The sequence below is a fragment of the Anas acuta genome, chromosome 2 (assembly GCF_963932015.1).
Source record: "Anas acuta chromosome 2, bAnaAcu1.1, whole genome shotgun sequence".
Lineage (NCBI taxonomy): Eukaryota > Metazoa > Chordata > Aves > Anseriformes > Anatidae > Anas > Anas acuta.
This window is the reverse complement of record NC_088980.1, coordinates 89,259,401-89,279,914: the sequence shown is the minus strand read 5'-3', so window position 1 is coordinate 89,279,914 and position 20,514 is coordinate 89,259,401. Positions and strand designations below refer to the sequence as shown.

The following is a 20,514-nucleotide window of genomic DNA, read 5'->3' as shown; positions in this document are numbered from 1 at the left end:
TTCTTCCCCCAGACAAGAAGGAAACTTGGAGGTACAGAAAAATGTTTTTCTCCCTGGTGTGCTCCAGCAACGTCTGGCTATTCCCCTTTGTTAGCAAAATTTATGAGGCTATGAAATTGAGATTGATACTTTTTTCTTCCTTTGGGAATTGGGGAGAGAGTTAGCTGGTGATTTAAGTCATGAAAACTGGGAGCAGGATATTTATGGAGCAAAGCAGTCTGGCAGTTAGAAACAGGAGGACTGGGTTGTACTCGTATGCATTAGAAGCAACTTTCACAAGCGGAGAGATACGAGAGAACCAATAACCCCTTCTTCTTTCTTAATAAAGGGCTGGGCTGAAAGTGCCCTGCAATTTGCCCTCCTTCAGCAGGATTCCCATGGCTGCAATATGCACTTCAGAAACACGGCTCTCCGCAGGGGACCCAGAGAAATGAGAGAGAAGAACAGTATTGCAAGAAATTGGCAAAAGGCTGCAGCTGAATTTAGAAACTGAGAAACAGTCAAGTAAGCCTTTTCTTCTACTGTACAATCAAAAATATATACACTATGTGTATTTCAAAGAACAAAATCTAGTTGCTTTTGCACTGAATCATACTGCTCTTTTTGATTCCGTACTGATCTTAGCCAAAGAGGGTTTTAAAAGAATGAATGTCAAAATGTCAACCACGCTGCTTCTTTCCACCTAGGTTGTAGCTCTTGTTAACATAAGCAAAACCCAGCCAAGGTTTTGAAAGGCCTGTCAGGACAACTGAATGGCACATGAATCATTCTGCGGGGCACTGCTCTAAACGCTGCCTCTTCCTTCCTCCTCCTTTTCGAAGGTCAGATAAACAGTACCAGGAACTGCCTCTGAAGCTCTTCCCTACATGATAAAAGACAGGGATCCTTCTGCAGAGTCCTTGGATAGAAGCAATCCTAAGCTGAAAGCAGAAAACTCACCTTGGAGCTAACCATAGAGATGCATCTGCTTCTTATCAAGTCTTCCTCCCTCCCCACCTTACAACCCATCTTTTACCTTTTGTTTGTTTGTTTGTTTGAATCCGTGTAGATTTTTGCCACCAGAAGGTAGAAAATAGTTTTTACACAATCTAAGGCAAACACGTTGGTAGAAAGCTGTGAAAGCTTTCACAATATTTTCCACTTACTAATTAACGATGAGTATTTCATTATGCACTATACAGCCTACTCTCTGATGAGCAAATGCTACCCCTGGATCTCTACGTGGCTATTTCTGCAACTCCTATGCTTCAGGACGATGAAATAGAAGCAGATTCCTGCCTTTCAGAATGGCCCTGTCATTAAAGCCTGCTGAACTCTACATCTGGATTGGCAGCACACTCAAAAATAATATAACTTGATGCAAAATGGCATCCAAACCTGCTGATTTCATTATTGTTCAAGAAAAAAAAACAGGGAACCATTCTGCCGGCAACATGCAGCTGTGGCATAAAGGCATTTTTCACACTTCTCAGGGAGTCATAAACAAAATGTGTCAGGCCCTCAAATATAAGAATGTGGAAAGACTGATGAGATCAACTACCATGAATAGCAAGTTACAAATTTAAACAAGAGATTTTATCAGGTGAGCTGGAAAGTTGTTAAATGTAACCTGAAGGAAAGACAGAGATGCAACTCCAGCAACGTGTAAAAGAGATTTGTTGCAGGCAGAGTGTTTGCCAGCTTTGGTGAGAAGCAGAACAAAGTGCAATGGCTGTAAGATGCTGCTAGACAAGATCGCCTCCAAAACATGAAATATGTTCCTAGCAGCGATGATAAATACTGGAATGCTTTCCAGGAGTTACCCACTGTCACTTTAAAACCAATGAAGGTATGGGGTGCCTTCATTTAGCTTCTGTGAGACACATTACAGGTTGGAACAGATGATCACACAGCTCCCCTCTGGCCCGACTATCTATGAATCTGTGAATTTTACAGCTTCATCCTGTGGGGCCAAGGCATTTTGGCTCCAAGCCACCAACGCACTTATGCGCATGCTGAAACGAAAGCTCGCTTCCTTTACTGGATCGGGGCCAGGATGATCAGCCTCTTGCAGGACCAGCCCAACTATCTTTAGCCATCTCGGTATTTGACCACTTTTGGGTTTCTTTTCTGCAGTAGCAACCAGAAGCTGTCCAATGGCAGGGGTGTAGAAAGCTCGACATTCAGAAGCAGCGGGATACCTTTAATTCTTGCTTATCTTGAATCTCTTTTGCCAGGGTAAAAGTGGGTAAAAATACTGATACGGAGTTTTTTCTTATGGTTTCACTTGGCAATAATTTAATTCAGATAAGGAAAGACAAATCAAGGCAAGTTATTTGTGGAAGATGAACAAATGAAAAACAATGCCTTTCTCCAGAGATAAACTTAATGCAATTACTCACTTGAAGAAAGGATTAAATCAATACCTCATGGTTAGAAATACATACATGCTGGAAGAGCCCAACTTGAACCATTCTGAATAGTAGATTCGTAAGGATGTGAGGCAATAGGTAGGTTCAAACACATATACATATGCACAAGCACATATATATATATGTATTCCTATACATATATATAAATATTCAAAAGTCATTAATAAAAATGAATTAGAATATAGACAAAGGATCTAGAAAAAAACAGCCCTCAGTTCAAACACGGGGGTGGGAGATGGGATTTTTATGAACTAGAGGGCAATTTGGCAACAATTTGAAGCCCATCTGGCCTAACTGGAAATTAGTAGATTATCCTGACAGCATGTATAATTAAAAACTTCTACCTTTCCTTCTTAATCTCAGCATGATATCCTTTGAAGTTGTCACTTACTTTCAGCTTGTAACAGTCAGTTAATTTCTGGTGGTCCAAATCTCTTGCCAGAAAGATTATCTTTTTCATATGTCCATAACATTTTCCCATCTTTTTTCTTCCCAGAGCACATTACATAACTCAAAACAGTATTTTGATTGTTCAAAATAGTTTTTTTTTCTTTTTCTGGTGGCTTTTAGTAATTTTTTAATAAGTGAGAGGAGAACCAGTAGGTTAATATGAGTTTCCTTTACTGACAGCAATAAACTTTTTGCCCCAATGAAATACAATGATGTTGGTCATGCATGTTCATCAAGGAAGGACAAAATTAAGGCCTAGGGAATTCTGAGCTAAGCATATTTCTGTGTTTTTATACTTCATTTAAGATGATAAAAGTGAAAATAGATCTGTCTGAATTGAATTTAAAACATGTAAATAAATAAAATGTGCTTTAATTATCTTTTTTGCTACTTAGAACAGGATACATGAGACAACTCTGTTTTATCCATTTGAGTGGACGAAGCAGAATTGGGATGAAAATATATCCAGCCTTTAACAGTAACTGAGCAAATGACTTGAGAATGAGTGGGAAATGACTGTGTTGAGCATTTTGTACATTCTCTTTCCAGTATCAGAAAAGATATGACTATTTCAAATAACCCTACAGGACAGCTTATACTTATCTCCTTTGTCCTCTATATAACGTAACTGTGATAAAATGGTGGTTAAAGTACAAACCTGTCAGACTTGGTCTCTTGAGGCGGCGAGAGAGTTGTCCCATAACGAGAAGTGGGTGTTGTGGGGGCACTCAGACCAGAGTAAGGTCGCGGTGAAGAGTAAGAGTTGCTGCTGTAGCTATTGTATCTGAAGAAGTGAGAAGGAAAGTAGGGGAAAGGGAGAGACAGAAAGAATCCGTCAGCGAGCAGACATGTAACAGTTGATCCTCTTGTTTAGGGGGTGGCAATGATACCATACCCCAGACTTTCTCAAATATCCACCTTCTGAAAATATTGCTTTAACCCCAGCTTCAAAATATGCAGCCTATCATTTCACTTTAATATAAACCATGTCATGGAAATACTTAATTCAAAGACTGAACTGTTGTTATGGAAAATAATGAGAGATCAGAATGGTCCTCTAAAGTGACAACTCTGAGCAGAAATACTTAAATTACTGCTTAGTTACTCAAATTTATTAGCTGTTTTGGGAGCTGATACCCTGCCATTAGAAAAGGGACCCAGCAGTCCATGTCAGCAGTAGTATTTCCTAGGGAAATTAAGGCAAACAGCAGCATTCTTAAGGCACGATCTGAACATGGACATACATAATTTGCAAATGTTTGCTTTATAAATGAAAAGCATCCACAACCTCCCCAATTAAAGCAGGCAGTATTTTCTTTCCCCTCCCCCAGCATAAGTCATAGCTCATGTGCCATTTCTTACGATGCCTGTAAAAAATCATCACCAGTGTTAACATGACATGTCTCTGGAAGCATGGCTTTAAGAATTTCTATCAGCCATCCCCTCTACGTAAAACCAAACCAAACCCAACTAAACCAAACACCAACACAAAAATGCTTGGCTTCAATGTGAGCTTGCTGATCAAAGACAAATTGCTTTCAGGGATCTTGGAGTGGCCACCTCCCCAGAGTCCCTTGTACCAGGGCTTTCATCCTGGCTCCTGTGCTGAGCAGAAAGGGCAATTGTTGTGCTGCTTTTATGTTCCCTTTAACCACTGTATTTAAATAGCATATCCAGAAGATGTAGAGATTCCTGATTTGGAAAAATTATAACACTTCTTTTCACAAAAGTTACCATTTTCCCTATTAAAAAGAATCTGATGCACTGTAGGGTGAAGTATTTCACAAGGCCAACTCAAAACTGAAATTCAGTTCAGGAAAAAGAGCAACATCATTTTCTTTATTATAATTCCTAATGCAAAACACATCCTCTTTTACCTTATCCTTCCTGGGCTGCTTCTTCTCCCATGCACATCAGCACTAAGTAATTTCTCCTCACTCAGCAATTTTATTTGAAAATACTGGTTGCTTTCCTTCAGCTCCATTTAACGCCCTCATCTAGCCATGCAAAATTTCAAAGTTTCAAGCTTCATTCCTTAGGGTACAATAGTATTGCTGATTGCCAAGGCCCATGCTAAAATCAAAATAAAGTTATAATGGAAGGGATTATGCTCCCTTTTTGCCACAGTCCAGTTTTATGTTTTATAATACAACTTCCAGACACCATGCTGACTGCCCAAGAACTGAGGATTCATTTTGGGGAAAAAAATGCTATCATGCATATTTGTGAGCTAGAAAAGGAATTTTGCTGAATGGGAAATAACTGACTTCATGGCATTCCTGCCCTAGAAGAAAACGAACTAGAAAAGCAGTCCTAGTGGAGGGCTGTGTAGCTGGGCAGGACGTGCCTCCCCTGATGGCACAGACCTAGCCCAGGTCTCCTTTCCAGCATCCTCAGCTCACAAAACATCCTGCCTGGGCCCACACTGAGCGAGAAAGCAAAACTCAGTTGATCTGAGTCTATGTTCCTAACACTAACAGGATGCTCCATTTCAATTCCAATCAACTGATAGCAGACCTTATTATTACACTTACTTTTCTTCTCCTCTGCCCTTTGAAATAGCTGACATAGTGCAGAATCGTTTTTCGGATCAAGGATTTCAATTAGTCCAATGATAACTCTAATTAAAATGGAGAGAACACACTTTCCATGGGCTCTGGGCTACAAGTTTAAACAAAATTATGCTAGATGGACTGGCCTGCACATAGCATCCCTCTGTAACAAATTTAGAGGGAGACAGTATCTGGTACATAAGCTGGAACAGTATCATAAGCCTGTGTCCTATTCATGGTGTTTCTCTTTCTATCTTTCTTCCACTGGTGGCTATTACATTCAGTTTCCCTTCTTGTTTCATATACCGCCACAGACTGCAATGGCCTTGTCCCAGGAGCCTCCACTCTGAAGAAACCCCAGATATTCAGATACCTACCTCTTCCCAAGTTAGGCAAGTTTTGCTCTTCATTTTCTCCAAATAACCAGAATACAATCCTCCCCCACACCACCCCTTTATCCTATGTGAAAATGAGAAGCACAAGGATGATGAGGCAAAAAATACCGGCAGGAATACTAAACTTGCAGGAGCAGGAAGTATTTAGAAATTAAGTTACATATCCTCTCTAAAAAGTATAACCCCAAAGGCAGAGGCAATAAGACACCAATAAATGAGTGCGAGAGGCCTGAGGGAAAATGCACGTATGCAGGGATATGAAAACTCAGAGGAATCCCAGTGTTCATTTTGCAATTTAGGAAAGATATGTGAACTAAGGTACCTGTCAGTAGCTACATGGTTTTAAAGCTTTTCATCAAAATGAAAAAGCAACTTAAACACCCATGTATTAGAAAGCAAAGATAAAAAAATAAAAGGAACAAAGGATTCAAAATATTTGTTCAGAAGCAGAAATTCAGAAGGATTGCTGGAAAAGGGAAGGAATACATATGCTCACAATATATGTGTACATTTTCAGCATGTAATTCAGGAGCACTGATCATTGGGAAAAAAAACAGCTAAAAACTGTTAACTTCTTTTGAAGGTGATTCTTTAACATTGCTTTCAGTGCTACCTTTTGTCATTCTGTTTTATTGGAAACAGGCTGAGACAAAAAAACTTTTTAGTGGTTGTTTTTAAATGGGTAGAATGGAGAAAAAAATCAAATTTAAAAGTAAAAACTATGAGAAATGTATGAGCAACTGAACATGACCAGATGTTGTGGAGGGAAAACTGAGTGCTATATTCTCTTTATAGGGTTTAATCTACCTCTCTTATTACAAGCACTAGTTGAAATTGCACATGGCAGGGATATGCTGTGTAATCTAGCAACAAATTCAGGATTTGGCAGTTCAGTCTTTGAAGCCAGGATTTCATCCCTGAATTCCAAGCACTGATCTGATCTCTCTCAGTTTTACATCAGAAGAGCTCCATTAATTTTCATGAAATCATGCCTACATATTACACTGTTGTAAATGAGAGCAAAATGATGCTGCTTTGTGTGATCTACCAAATCACGTTATATACCTACTGCTGCACAGAGGAGGCCAGGATACTTACCAACTATAAACCTTGAAGAGGAGTTAGATGAAATGAAGGCAACAAAGGCAAGGGGAGAATATCAATCAAACCAAAACACAGGCTTACATGACTAAAACTAATACAGTATGTTCTGGAAATAATACAACACGGAGAGCACATTATTACCACTATAAAACTCTTGAAAGGCATCATTCATTTATCTAAAAATTTGTATCAGCTGTATAAAATCTACCTGTTTTCCCTCATCACCTCTGCTTCCTTTTCTTTCACAGATGCTGGAGACTCTTCAAAGTCATATGAGAAGAGGTGAAAAGGAGTATGTGGTACATAAGGTAATTTCTCTACCGTTGGAGATGCCTTTGGAGTAATGGATGATGATGATGAATTCTGGGAAGAGTTTAGCAAAGCTGCCGCAGGTGAAGATGGCGATGAAAGAACAGAATTATGATGAGAGACAGATGAATCAGGCACAGAAGAGGAGCTGCTAGAAGAGCTCTTTGCTCTAGAGCAGGGGAGAGACTTCTCAGCTTGAGAAATGGCACTGGAGATGGCTGAAGAATCACACCACTGTGAAAGGTTTTCCTTCATAGCCTCCTGTGCACCTGGGAACTCACTGCAGGAGGAAAACATTGTGGGAAGGGAAGGGAAGGGAAGGGAAGGGAAGGGAAGGGAAGGGAAGGGAAGGGAAGGGAAGGGAAGGGAAGGGAAGGGAAGGGAAGGGAAGGGAAGGGAAGGGAAGGGAAGGGAAGGGAAGGGAAGGGAAGGGAAGGGAAGGGAAGGGAAGGGAAGGGAAGGGAAGGGAAGGGAAGGGAAGGGAAGGGAAGGGAAGGGAAGGGAAGGGAAGGGAAGGGAAGGGGAAAGACAGATCAATGGATCATACAAAAAAAAAAAAGTCTAGGAGAGTCAGGAAAAAAGAAACCTTCCCAATGGTAGACAATGATTATTTTTCTCAGAAGTAAGGAGATGCATTTTTGTATCATAGAGGGATTCTTCTGGGGGCTGGAAATACTGAGATGTGGAAGCAACTCAGCTTAAAGGAAGGTACTTAGCCCACAGACTTCATAAATTTTCATAAACCTTTTCACAACTACATTCTGAACAATTTTCAAGTACTTCAAGATAGGTTGTAAACATTGTCTGAGCAGCACAAAGCAGTCTCAACACACCAGACGATATGTTACACCGAGTTAAATACTTCAAAATACAATCTGCATGACTGCCTCTTGAAGGCCAGGTATCTGATTATCATCCTCCCCAGTGAACCTATATTTTTTAACTAAAAACACAAAACCACTTTATTCATCAAAGATGAAAAATACAAGAACAACAAAAAGCAAAAAAAAAAAAACAAACAACCACCACATTAAATGAGCATTGTTTTGTCGAAATTAAGGTTTAGAATGATTTTAAAAGCAATGCCTTACCACATCAGTTATCTAGGAGCAAAGGCACTAAATTTATCTAAGTGTCAGCATCCCATTCAGACTCAGTGTTAGAGATTTGCAACCGCGTGCAACAGAAAACACATCTGCTTTACTTTGGTGAAGGTAGGTGTTGGTGAGCAACAGAAGCAGCAAAGCAGGTGAAAAGCCATGGGATCTGCACTCCTGGATATCTGTTTTCACTAGCACCTCCAGCACAAACACTGTGCACGGGCTTTGGGCTGGATCACTCAGCAGGAGGAAGACTTCCTTCTTCTGAGACCACCTCCGTGCATACAAGGCATGGACCTTATCTGAGGAGTATGGGTTTGGCAAAGACTATGCAACAACAATATAATATAGGTTATATATGTTAGGATATTATGAAATTAATCATTGGGTATATACCAGTTAATTGCCCTCACAACTGAAACACAGTGGGAATCTGGAAACCTCCATCTATTTCAACAGCCGTGCATGACAGGAATCCCTGAAACCAGGCTATTCCTACCCTTCCTGACAGGATTTAAAACAAATGGCCAGGGTAAAGGTAATTTTTGTTATGCTACAGTGATGGTGAAAGAAAGCATTTAGAGAAGTCATGGGAATATCACCCTGTTACCTCCAAGTGAGGTATTTCAAAACAAGCATGCCCTATCAGCACATTACACCCTATACATGGCTCCTGCGCTCTACATTTTTTCACAGTATTTTAGTATTTTCATGTGATTTACTAATAACTTGTGTCTTAGCTTTGACTGTTAAGAATAGGAATTGAGGAAATTATCACTTAATTTTGAAATTTCAGGCAGCCATTGGCTAGATTTGCAGACTGGAAGATATTAATAACAACAGTACAGTATTTTCTTTGGAATTTGCACATTAAACAGTTTCCTTTCTTCCTTCTGTGCTGTATAGTGTCTGCATGAATGTGGTTTATTTAAAAAAAAAAAAAGTCCAATCTCATTTGCTGAGTTGCAAAGCCAAACAATTTAACCTAAATCAAATGGCTGTCTGGAAGAAAGAACATATTTTCATTCTTCCAGTTTATTAGGATAAAGTTGCCAGATGCCAAATCCATATATACCTCAGAATAAGTGGAAAATTTTACATGAGAATACTGTTTTGATAGGTGGTTTGTTTATACCCATATATACACAGATGGGCAAGTATGTATAAAATGACATATACTCTTCAGCTTTGCCTCTAAGTAGTTCTTTCCTATTAAAAAACATAAACAAAATTGATATAAAACATAGGCAACATTAAAAAAGTCAATCTTCTTCATATTGACAGATACTGCTAATAAGGCTATATTATGGAAAAAGGGATGAAAACCTAAGCAACCAAGCAATATCCTAACTCAGCAATGCACAGCAATGTTTCAGCATCACCCTAACTAAAAGATAAACCTAAGCCATGGTTAGAAACTATGCTGTCTGCTAAATCTTTTTAGGATTTGTGACTGTTCCTCACTTGGTACCAAAGTAAGGGAGTGCAAACAGTTCTTAGTGTCTTGAGTTACACAACTAAACATGTTTCCATTAGCGCACACAGCAACAAAGATTTTGGATGAGGAAGGACTTCCTTGGGGTGGCTTTAAAAGGAGAGATGGGAATGTGAGTGACAAGGTATATGCTGATGCACATGGGGTGGTGAGTTAATGCCAGGGTGAGGAAAGGTGCGTGGACAACGCTGAATGCCGATACCTGGCTTTGACCTGCCTACTGGCCTCTTCCTCCCCCTCATCCTCAGTATTGGGCTCTGTGACTGGCTGTTCTTCGTCCTCTTCTTCACACTCCTCCTCCTCTCTGAGGTCACACCAAGGAAAGAGGCATGCAGTAGGATGGAAAGAGAGAGGTGGAAGAGAAAATGACATGAGTCCACAGAAAGAGAAATGCAATGAGGTTAGAAATGGAAAGACAACACCGAGAGGGAAAACTGGGGACAGCCACTGAAAACTTCCTGCAAAGTATGTGTTGGTGTAAGAGTAGTTATCAGTAGTTTGTTTTATCTTATTAATTTTCAAGTCTACAAAGATATACATATATATATATATGTATGTATATTTTTTTTTCTTGAGCTTGGCTTTCCATTTGCTACCTACACAGGCATTAATGGAAAACATTCATGAAAATAGCAGTGTTCAACCCATTTGTCATTAAGCCGTATCTGGCCTAAAGGACAGTGCAAACTGTGCAAACTGTGTTGGCACTGGACAGCTGGCACTGGACATCATACTTATTAAATTAACACAAATAAAACATTCCGGTTAAGCAGCCAATAGCTCAACTAGAAAACAGAGCAGGGTGAACCATTAAGCTAGAAATAACAGAGACCAAATCGGTTTGGGGCTATTTGCAAACAGCAATATTTCAGTTATTGGATGCCAGTACATGAATTATTTCAGTAAAGAATCATTAGTATAGCTGAAGCAGGCTTTGGTTCAGCAGTCAGTCTGGCAGAGAAGAATTTTAAGTCACGCATAAAGCTTCCATATCCTACAAACCACATAAGTAAAAATAAAACTGTATTAAACAAAACAAAAAGGCTGCATTTTCTGCCTCCTCTCCCTCTCATTATACCTATTCCTCCCCAAACCAACAGACTCATAGAAAATTTAGAAAATATTCTCTCTTTGGACTTCTCCTGCATTTGCAATTTATCCAGTTTTCCTTGATTTAATGATAAATACCATTAGGTTATGTTCCATGCAAAAAATACTGTGTATGAACAGTAATAAAGTTTGTAAGATACTTATATATTTCTTGCAATTTTCTGAAAGCTGGTTTTCTTCACTCTAGTTCTGAACGGACAATTTGCCCATTTTTTTTCCATTTAGAATTAATACGGTGCCATGTCATAAGAACAATGAATATTCACAATGTGAGATCGTGAACTCATCATGATAATGCAGAGAGTCAATCCAAATTTTGTTGCATTTGTATGGAATTAGCCTTATAATAATCAGAAAAATGGCAGCACTTGGAACTTTTTCCAAACATCTATAAGGAAGACGCTTTCAGACATTCCTAAGGTATCGTAGTGACAAAACCATGTTAGTTGTAGCAGGTCATCTCTCCATCTCCTTGTCCTCTCCTCAAACACACGCCTCCCCTAAAGAGATACCTCTTGACTTCCACACACATATATATCAGTATTAAAAGAAAAATGAAAATATATATATATATATAATCCCTTCTCCTTTCTAGTGAGCAGATCAATACTGGCTTTGCTATTATCTCCTGTGAAGAGCAAACAGCTGCATCTGCCAGCTCTAGAGCAACCACATTTGGAAAGTAACTCATGAAGCTCTGTGAGATCACAGTTCTGTGATAAGAACACAGTGCATCCTATAAGGCTGAGAGGACAGCTATTGTTAACATGAACAAGAGTTGCCCCATTTACTTCTGTATTTTAAGCTTCCACCAGGTTTCCAGATTGATGATGTCAAATTCCTCACCTTCCTCGATTGTCTCCAAATGCTCCAAATCATAAATGAAATATTCATCAGATACAATGGAACCTATAAGTTTGAAATTGTTCTTTGAAACTTTATTCTTTCACCTGAGTGAATGATATTAAGGACACAAGCTTGCAATGATGCAATGGAACTTTGTACAATATGGGTTGAACTGGCAACCATTAGTTTTATATTTGCAGTGAATGGAAAAAGAAGACAAGAAGAAAAAAATGCAGAACCAGAAAGGCATGGCCCATGGTTCAGGACCACTTTCGTCCCAAAACTAATGCTTATGAGGTAAGCGACACATGCTGAGTACTTTTCTTGAGATCTTGTCATCCTCTTTTTGCATCTTATGTTTATAAGTCTGAACGTATGGTCTGAAGTCTTAATATTAAGTCATTCATTTACCAGCAGTGAAAGCTGTTCCCATCCCCACCACTCAAGGATTTTATAATCAGTACTTATCAGATTAGGATATTTAATTGGTACGTGAAGCCCTGAAGCTTCCTTTACCCTACAGTCTATTTCCCTAGCGCCAGATGAAGTTTGGAACTCAATTGGCACTTACAATTCTGTGTTTAAGCACTTGTTTTCAAAATATTGATCTTCTGTGTAAGAAGTGTTTGACTGCCTAAGGAACCAGACAATAAATACAACAGGTGAGCAGTAATCGATTAAAATACAGTACTTGGGGTTTTTAACTGCTTTGCAAAGCATCCTTCTAATCCATTATTGGGAAAATCTAATCCCCATTCAACTGGCTTAATCATAAATACAAAAACACCCTAAATTAAGCCTTTACAAAATTAGGATGTATGACCTGCCGCTCACAAAACAGTTACTGCACCTTACCCTGGAAGGGCTATTTTTTTGCAAAAAAAGGCCAGAAAACCAAGCAGCTTTCAGAATTACAACAGAAATGCTCAAACTAAACCCAGGTCAATAGGTTAAGAGTTCAAAAACCCCACTACAGTATCGTAGTTCTCAGGGCTATTAACAACATATTTTCCATAACCACTAGCATTTCCTTAGAAAGCATGATTAAGGTAGAAATAGCTGTTCAGAACGTGTGTGTATGTAAAAACTATGCTCATAGCTCTTTACATACACCCTGCTTCCAGGTAAGCTGTGTAATATATGCATGTGCTGAAGACTCAGTAATAAACAGGGAATTAACTTCACCTTTAAGTTAATTACAAGAAATGGAAACCTCGATCACCGAGAGACCAGCTGGGGACATCTACAGTTTTCATTTCGGCCCACAGGTAGAGAAGCACTCCTGCCTACAAGAAGAAGCAGAACTTCGTCCGGGAGGTAATATGACCTGCATGGAGCTGAAGGAAGTGTTCGGGCTCTGTCCTCCTTCATAACGGGTCACAACTATTAATAACATGACTCAAAGGAAATACTTCTGTCTGCTGTGCTGTTTATCTGTAATTTCATCTGAGGAAGTGAAAACTCGAGAGCCCCACTTCCCAGACACTGTGACTTGCTGTACTCTAAAGAGGCAGACAAGAGTAACAGCCCCTCCAGTTGATTATTACCTAGGGCAGCCAAGTTTGATTAAGGGAAATGTGGACAATGGAAATAAGAGTGTACAAGCTCACAGCCAGAAGACCTGGTGAATCGAGCCTGCTGCTCTTTCAACAAAAACAATAACGGCAGTTGCTTGTCTGTATTGTTAGAGACCAGATATCCTAAAAAAAATCACGTGAATCTTTATTGAAACTGGAAAACACTAACTACAGACAGATAACATTCTTGTAAAACTAAGAACGTCAGACAGGGGGATGCTCAAACAGAACAGCAGACAGATTTGGGAAGTCATCTGGATGCTTCAGGGTTGTGTGTTCATTTCTGTGTGAAATGGAGAATGGATAGCAGGGAAAAACACTTTCCCACACACAAATGCAAATTTTGTTTCAGTGCAATAGTTGACATAAATTAAGAAAAATGATTCATAAGAAGGTTTTCAACTAAACGAGGTTGCAGAAGCCAGCAAATTTTTCAGTAGCACAGAGCAACTTATCTTGTTCAACACAAGGCAAATATTTTTCCTGGGGCAGGGAAGAAGGGTTTCATTTAACACTGAAGGTTCTGATATATTCAACTGATGTTAAGACTACTGCTGGGTTATTTCAGTTCCATGACAATAGTACCAGATTAGAAATATTTAAACAAAACCTTTGCAGCAGTGAAAACAAGTTTAAAAAACAATCACTGTGTTTATTTTCATCTTTAAATGGATTACTGCTACACGCTGACAGCCTCACCAAACAAACAGAAGTCCTAAATCCTACAAATCTTTATAAACTGTAACATCAGCCATAGCAACTAACAAACAGCTACTAGGAAACAGTGTTGCTTGGTTGTTTCAACCAAAGGTTGATGTATTTGAAGTATTTATAGTGCTTTAAAATACATGTATGCTTAAAAAGACTACAAAAGTGCAGTTTCTGGATAAAGAACCATTGGGGCATCAAAATGAAATCTAGGCAAAGATTTTAAAACTAATGGATTAGCCTTTCTCCTTTTTTAAAATAATAAAAAATAATAATGAAAAGAGCACCAATGAAATTTATCCTTCTGATCTTAAGCAGCCACTCTGCATTACATATGGACATAAACACTAATGACACTAATGAACACAGATTGATGAGAGGAAATGATAGTCAAGGGACTCATCTACAAGTTTATCAGAAGGCAAGGCAAAGCCCATAAGATGCTCAGCATCTTACTTAACACCCATGAACACGTAGCAATCCTGACGCGTACTTCTTTCTCACAAAAATAGTAATCAGTATCTTCCATTGTGAAAAATATTTACAAGATCTGAGCCCTCTCCAACCAACCTCTCCAACATGTACACCTGAACAATGTGTACAAGGTTATCTAGTCTCTGTCCTCTCCAGGCTCTCCCAAAACACTTCCCTTTTCAGTTTTGATGACTGCAACTTGAAACTCAGGCTTCTGGTTGTTCTCATTTGCAGTCCAGAAATACTTTTTTTAAATTATTATTATTTCAAAAACAAAAACATGGTTAATAGAAAAATCAAAGGCTAAGGCTGTGCTGAAGGGAAAAAAAAAAAAGAAAAAAAAAGAAAGAAACCACCACAACAACAAAAATGAAGCCAGAAAATAAGCATGAGCACAAAAATACATTCTACTCTGCTTGGTACCGACAGAAATTTTTAAGTGCAAGATATACTTTAAATCATTTTAATTCAGAGTGGAAGAATTTGACCACTAATGTTTGAATATAGAACAACAGGGAAAAGCCATAATTAGACTATTGACTTTATAGTCTGCACATATAATGCACATATAACTTAATAAATGAGATAATAGCACATTAAAAAAATCTTCCTTCATGTAGAGCTTATTTAATCTTTACCGAAGTCTTACTAAATATTTCCTTTTTAATTTTTCAGGTCATCAGACAAGGCCCTAAGTGCACGTCTGAGCCTTTGTAGACCACCCACAGCATTATATTGAAATTCCCCAGAAGTGGGAACACTGGACTGCAGTGAAGAAAGGGACCTTCGCGTTATGAAGTGACCCCGAAAATAAAGGACAGGGGAATTGTAGAGCTGTTGAGCATTATTCCCACACTCTCTGAAAATCACCCTATGTGCAGTAAATTACTGATGAGGAATTTTCTCTCTCTCTTTCTCTTTGTAATTAAGTCAAGTGCTTTTCAGTTTAGCTTCTTTAAATTACTCCCATTTAAACTCTCTCTGCTTTTCAGAGGAGCAGCTACTGACTAGGACTAGAGGCCACTTTTAGTGAAGGAAGGTGACCATTAGCCATTCTGCCATATTATCCTAAATGAAATACTACAGTTGATCTCACGATTTTTCCTTTCAAGTGTCCCCCCCCCCACTTCAAACCTCTGTCCTTCTTTTACCTCTTGCATAGGACTTGGAAAGTTGCTTCTCTGAACTCCTTACAGGTGTACAAATAGGAAATGAAAAATGTTCCATCAAGGAGAGATCTTTATAAGTTACAGTGGATGTCACTTTATTTTCTTTTGCAATTGCTTACCATTGTCCTCAATTTATGAGTGAAAATTCCACTTACATTGGTTAGACAGCACAATTCATAGCCAAATTCCTAAGTCCTTGTAAAACAAACAAATGCTTTGGTACACTTCTGCTGCTTCCTCTTTTCGGCTATGCTAGCTGCCAGAATAGATTCGACTAATCTTTCACGTGAAAGCTGAAAGTGCTAATAATTTAAATTCATCATTTCTTACTTTGTAAGAAACAGTAATGCTTTCCTCCTCCATTAAAAACAAAAGAAGCCACCTATTAAACACCCAAATTCCATTCCACGGTTACATGTGATAGGCCGTTGTGGTTGGTGCAATTATGTGAAGATGAAGGTGCATGAAATGGTATGGAAAACAAGTTAGTTGTGAAGCCTCAAACTTTGGCCTCCTGTACAGAAAGGAAACTAAAATGCATAATTACAAAGGTCAAAAGGAAAATTATCCTGGTATTTCTGCCCTAAATAAAAAAAAAATGGTTAGAAAAAAATCAGACGTAATGTAAAGTACATGTGTTCTCCATGCCTTCATGTTACACTGCTCTTCATCTTTAGGTTACTGTTACTTTCCTGTTCCTAAAATACGATCAGTAAGAATTTTTCACACCTAAATAATACGTAGGTAATGCACCACACTTTTCTCATTGCTGCAGTCAGTTTATATAGGACACATCAAAGCAGAACAAGACAGCAGAGTCTTGCTTAAGATACTGGCAAGGCTGCACAAAGAGTTCAAGATTCCCAGCTGTCTGATCACCCAACAGCGTGGCTGTTTTTACATCTACATGAGCAGCAGACGTAAAGAAACAGAATCATGATGTAGAGAGACTTTGGGGGCAATAAATACTGAAACATATACAGAAAGAGAGAAGAAACGGTGTTTTCAGAGCTTGGAGCTGCACGTTGGTTGACACCTCAAGGTCACTGTTGTTGCCCCTTACTTCAAAGGGAGGGTTCTGGAAATGGCACCAAGCCAACTCGTTGTCTTTTTTGCCTCCCGTCACATCACACATGTAAAAAAGCTTTCCTGGCATCAGAAAATCATGTTTACAAATACTGGAAACCCACTGGGGAGGTAAACTATCTGAGACACGTGTCCATCAGACACTACCACTGGCCTCCAGAGACAAGGATTCAATTTCTATTTCCATGTTACATTTCCTCAGGTAGTTCATTGAAGCTAAATATGCAGTGAAAAAAAAAGACTAAGCATACATGCATTCACAGCATGCATGCTGTGCCTGCATTTGCCATGCAACTATAACATCACTTAATGCTCAGTGTTTTGTTTTTTTCCATTCATTTTCAAATTCAAATGAGGGAAATCTACCATTGCTAGCTACTACAGCGAAGTCCCGTGCTGTCAACTGGTCTCTGCATGTATAACAAGTATAAAACATTTCTTTCCAGCAAGATCCACAAACAGTAAACAGCAACCCCCTACTATGAAACCTGACATTTCTACAGAGGTATTTAATTCAGGTGAAAACCACTGGTATAAAACTGAGGCAGTAATGGGACCAGTACATGGGATACAGAAATTAATCAATACATGAATGGAGTATTTATGGTATGAATGTAAAAGAAAACTTTTCTTAACCTCTTCTGATGCCTCTTCTTCTATTGCACTCCTTACAGGTGCTTCCAAGACATTCTTACAAAGCACAAGATCACCTTTTTGCTCACCCTCCTTTCAAATCTGCTTGACTTCATGCCTCACATAACCCTAACCACATGAAAGAAGTAAATGTGGCCTCCCTGCCCCAAAATTCAAAACAAGAAATGCATTAACAAATCATTTTTTCTATGTAACTGTTGTCAAAGGCTGATAAAGGTTGGATGCTGTGAACAGATGCTACTTTACCAATCTGTTTGATTGGACACAAAAATCTCCTTTCCAAAACCCTTGCTTTTATAACCCCTTTCCATTTTTGCCTATACCAATCAAAATGTGAATAAGTTAATTTCTCTACAGTTATAATTGTAACTGATGATATCACAGAATCCATTTTATTTCAAAGCCACCACTAATGCTCGGCGGCTCAGATCACACACACACATGTATTAAATGGATCCCTCGCATACCCACACATGTGGCTGTGTTTGTCCTGGAAATGTCTTCTTTGTCTAGATTTGTGCTTTGGTTGCTTCAAGCAACCAAAAACAGGAATCAAGGACAAACGTCTAAGAAAACATACATTTGGTTCATTCTATTAAACCAATAAAAATAAATTATTTTGCTCTTCTGGGCCTTTAGTATCTGTATCAGAACCCAAGTCCTCCATTAATGCTAACACCGAGTCTCCCTTCTCTGCTGTTTCATACCTATCTGTATGTCTGACAGCGACTCTAAGAGACATGAAATGTATCCATCCTGAAAAAAAAAAAAAAAAGGAAAGTAAAATCCACCTACCACTGTACCCAGCACTTCAGTCTAGAGCCATAAGCATTTACATAATCAAAACATTTCACATAGTGTAGTGGAAAGTCACCAGAACTTAAAAACGTTATGACAAAAACTAGCATTTTGCCATGGTAAATGCTATGGAAAATCAAAGATTAGTTATGGTTTAGGATGTCTGAAAACATGGAAAATCGTTTTAAAAAAAATTAAGAAGTCTCAGCTGTATTTTGGGCAAACTACCCCTGCAGGCCTGGCTCTACATGAAGCAAATTGAATAATCAGTTAATGGGGTATAATAGCCAAACGAAGGCCTGTGCAGTTGGTTAGAAACTCGACAGGAATCCGAAGTTGAGCTGAAAAAATGTTTCAGCTCAGCTATGTTCATTGTTTTCTGGTAAAACTAAAATAGCATCAAGATCCCTTCCTGCATCTTAGCAATCCTCAAGCATCAGAAACACGTATTTTCTAACAAAGACCCTTATGGCTTCTCAGCACAGCTTTGCTTTGTTTAGACAACGATTTTCCAATTTTCTCTGGGATTATACGGGGTGTGAAAGTCCTTGAGTTGAGTATGCACCATGCAACAGTGCTGTGTCCAACTAGCCAGGAAATTTGAAAGAAACTTCGGAATTCCCCACTGTACTCTTTGCTCAGAGGAAGAGTCATCACAGCCTGCCAGGCAGGACCCTAACACTACTGCCAGGGAGATTCTAACTTCGCTGCTCTTTTGTAGTGATCCAGCATATCTAGAATGGTTTTAATAAGGCAAAAAGCACCTTGTTTCCTAGAGCCTTTCTTAGGAGGCTCAACATATTTCATGGTAGCTACATAATTCCCTGTTGGGTGTTCTGCTGTTTGTGTCCCTCTTGGCACATGGCCTCCTGAAGGCCAAGTTTCTTCAGATTAAAATATCTGGAAAGATCAGGTGAACCCAAACATTTGCTCTTCCTTAGGACTTTTTTGCTCCACGGTTTAAAAAGGACAGTTTGTGAAATGCAGTTTCTCTCGCTGTGTCAGGGTGCAGGCTCCACTCTGATGGGTTAAGAGGTCAGTCAGATCTGGATGTTAGGCTCCAAGCAATACTGACGCAGAACTCCTGACCACGGTCTAGGTATCTCCAGAGTAACATGTATGGTGACCAGTCCTCATACATCTTTTGCATGTTTTTGAAGACGTAAACCAATTCTGAGCTATGGAAGAATTTTTTTTTTTTTTTTTAACAAAACAAAACAAAAAACAGAAGACAGCAGAGAGTGTAGCAAAGTGGGGTAAATATCTAATCCTAGCTATTCACATCTTTATAAACCACAAGGTCTTTGAATATAAACTTTGAGAGCCATTCAGTTAACTTCTGGTAAGAGCTGTCAGTGTAAATCTCATAGAGGCTTCGCTGAGTATGTTTGCTAAGTCTGGTTGACACATCTCTCATGGGACACCGAGGGAGAGAGACAGGGATGGTCTCTGTGCACTACTGATCAAAGGGAAATTCACAGCAAAATGAGAAGCAGACTCATGCAAAAAACTGGGAATTGTTGTCATTTCTGGTTTGTATGTATAGGGCTCTTGCAGAGCACCTGTTCCCGCAAGACAGCACTGAGAACTCCCAAACTACATGCCTTCTACTCCCTCAAAGCCAGACACAATATGACTGAAAGATAGGAATTTGTGTTTGAAGACTTTTATAGCCAGAAATCACTGCATACAATAAAAACATCAACCTAGTGTTAAGTACTATGCCACTCCTTACATTTTTCCCTGACTCTATCCATTGTGTGGTTGGAAAAAGCTAGCTTTAAAAAAAAAAAAGCACACAAAAAAAAGAACCATGAAATAATGTGTTTGAAAGTCTACCACTTGAGAAACAGAATGCTAGACCACAGATTGACAGCGCTGAATTTGGACTCGGGCAGAAAACCTTAGGAGGTACCCTCAGCGAAACACTTGGTGTCATACATCAACAGGACAGAAGATGCCCCCAGGCTTTAGGGCGCTGTATGCCATCCTGGTAAAAGAAAGGAGGTTTGACCGAAGCTAACCTGGTGGTGGCCAGGCTGGGTAAAACATGTCAATTAAAGAATGCTGCAGCAGCTACGTATCCTTAAAGTAACCTTCAGCCTTTCTTATTTAGTAGTTATCAATTTATTTATTTATTTAGTTTGTAACAGACACAGTAGGCTGGGTTTCACTCTCCATGAAAACTATTTTAACACAAAGCAGACTTGGGTCTTTATTTGTTTTGAACCACAAGTAAAAAAGCAATACATTTACTTTGGAAGAAGGTTGCCAAA

At 39.0% G+C, this 20,514-nt stretch overlaps 1 protein-coding gene across 10 annotated transcripts in view; it reads right to left on the bottom strand.

Moving 5' to 3' along the window:
* Window positions 1–20,514, bottom strand: part of FHOD3 (formin homology 2 domain containing 3) — a 418,783-nt gene that overhangs the window by 87,111 nt on the left and 311,158 nt on the right. For 6 of the 10 annotated variants that reach the window (XM_068671118.1, XM_068671115.1, XM_068671112.1 and 3 more), the window contains 3 exons: window positions 10,019–10,120; window positions 7,121–7,501; window positions 3,520–3,645 (listed from right to left, as the gene is read on the bottom strand). In XM_068671118.1, the coding sequence (XP_068527219.1) occupies window positions 3,520–3,645; window positions 7,121–7,501; window positions 10,019–10,120 (609 nt within the window). The remainder of the gene's footprint in view (window positions 1–3,519; window positions 3,646–7,120; window positions 7,502–10,018; window positions 10,121–20,514) is intronic. The other 4 variants (XM_068671119.1, XM_068671120.1, XM_068671121.1 and 1 more) reach the window with 2 other exon arrangements.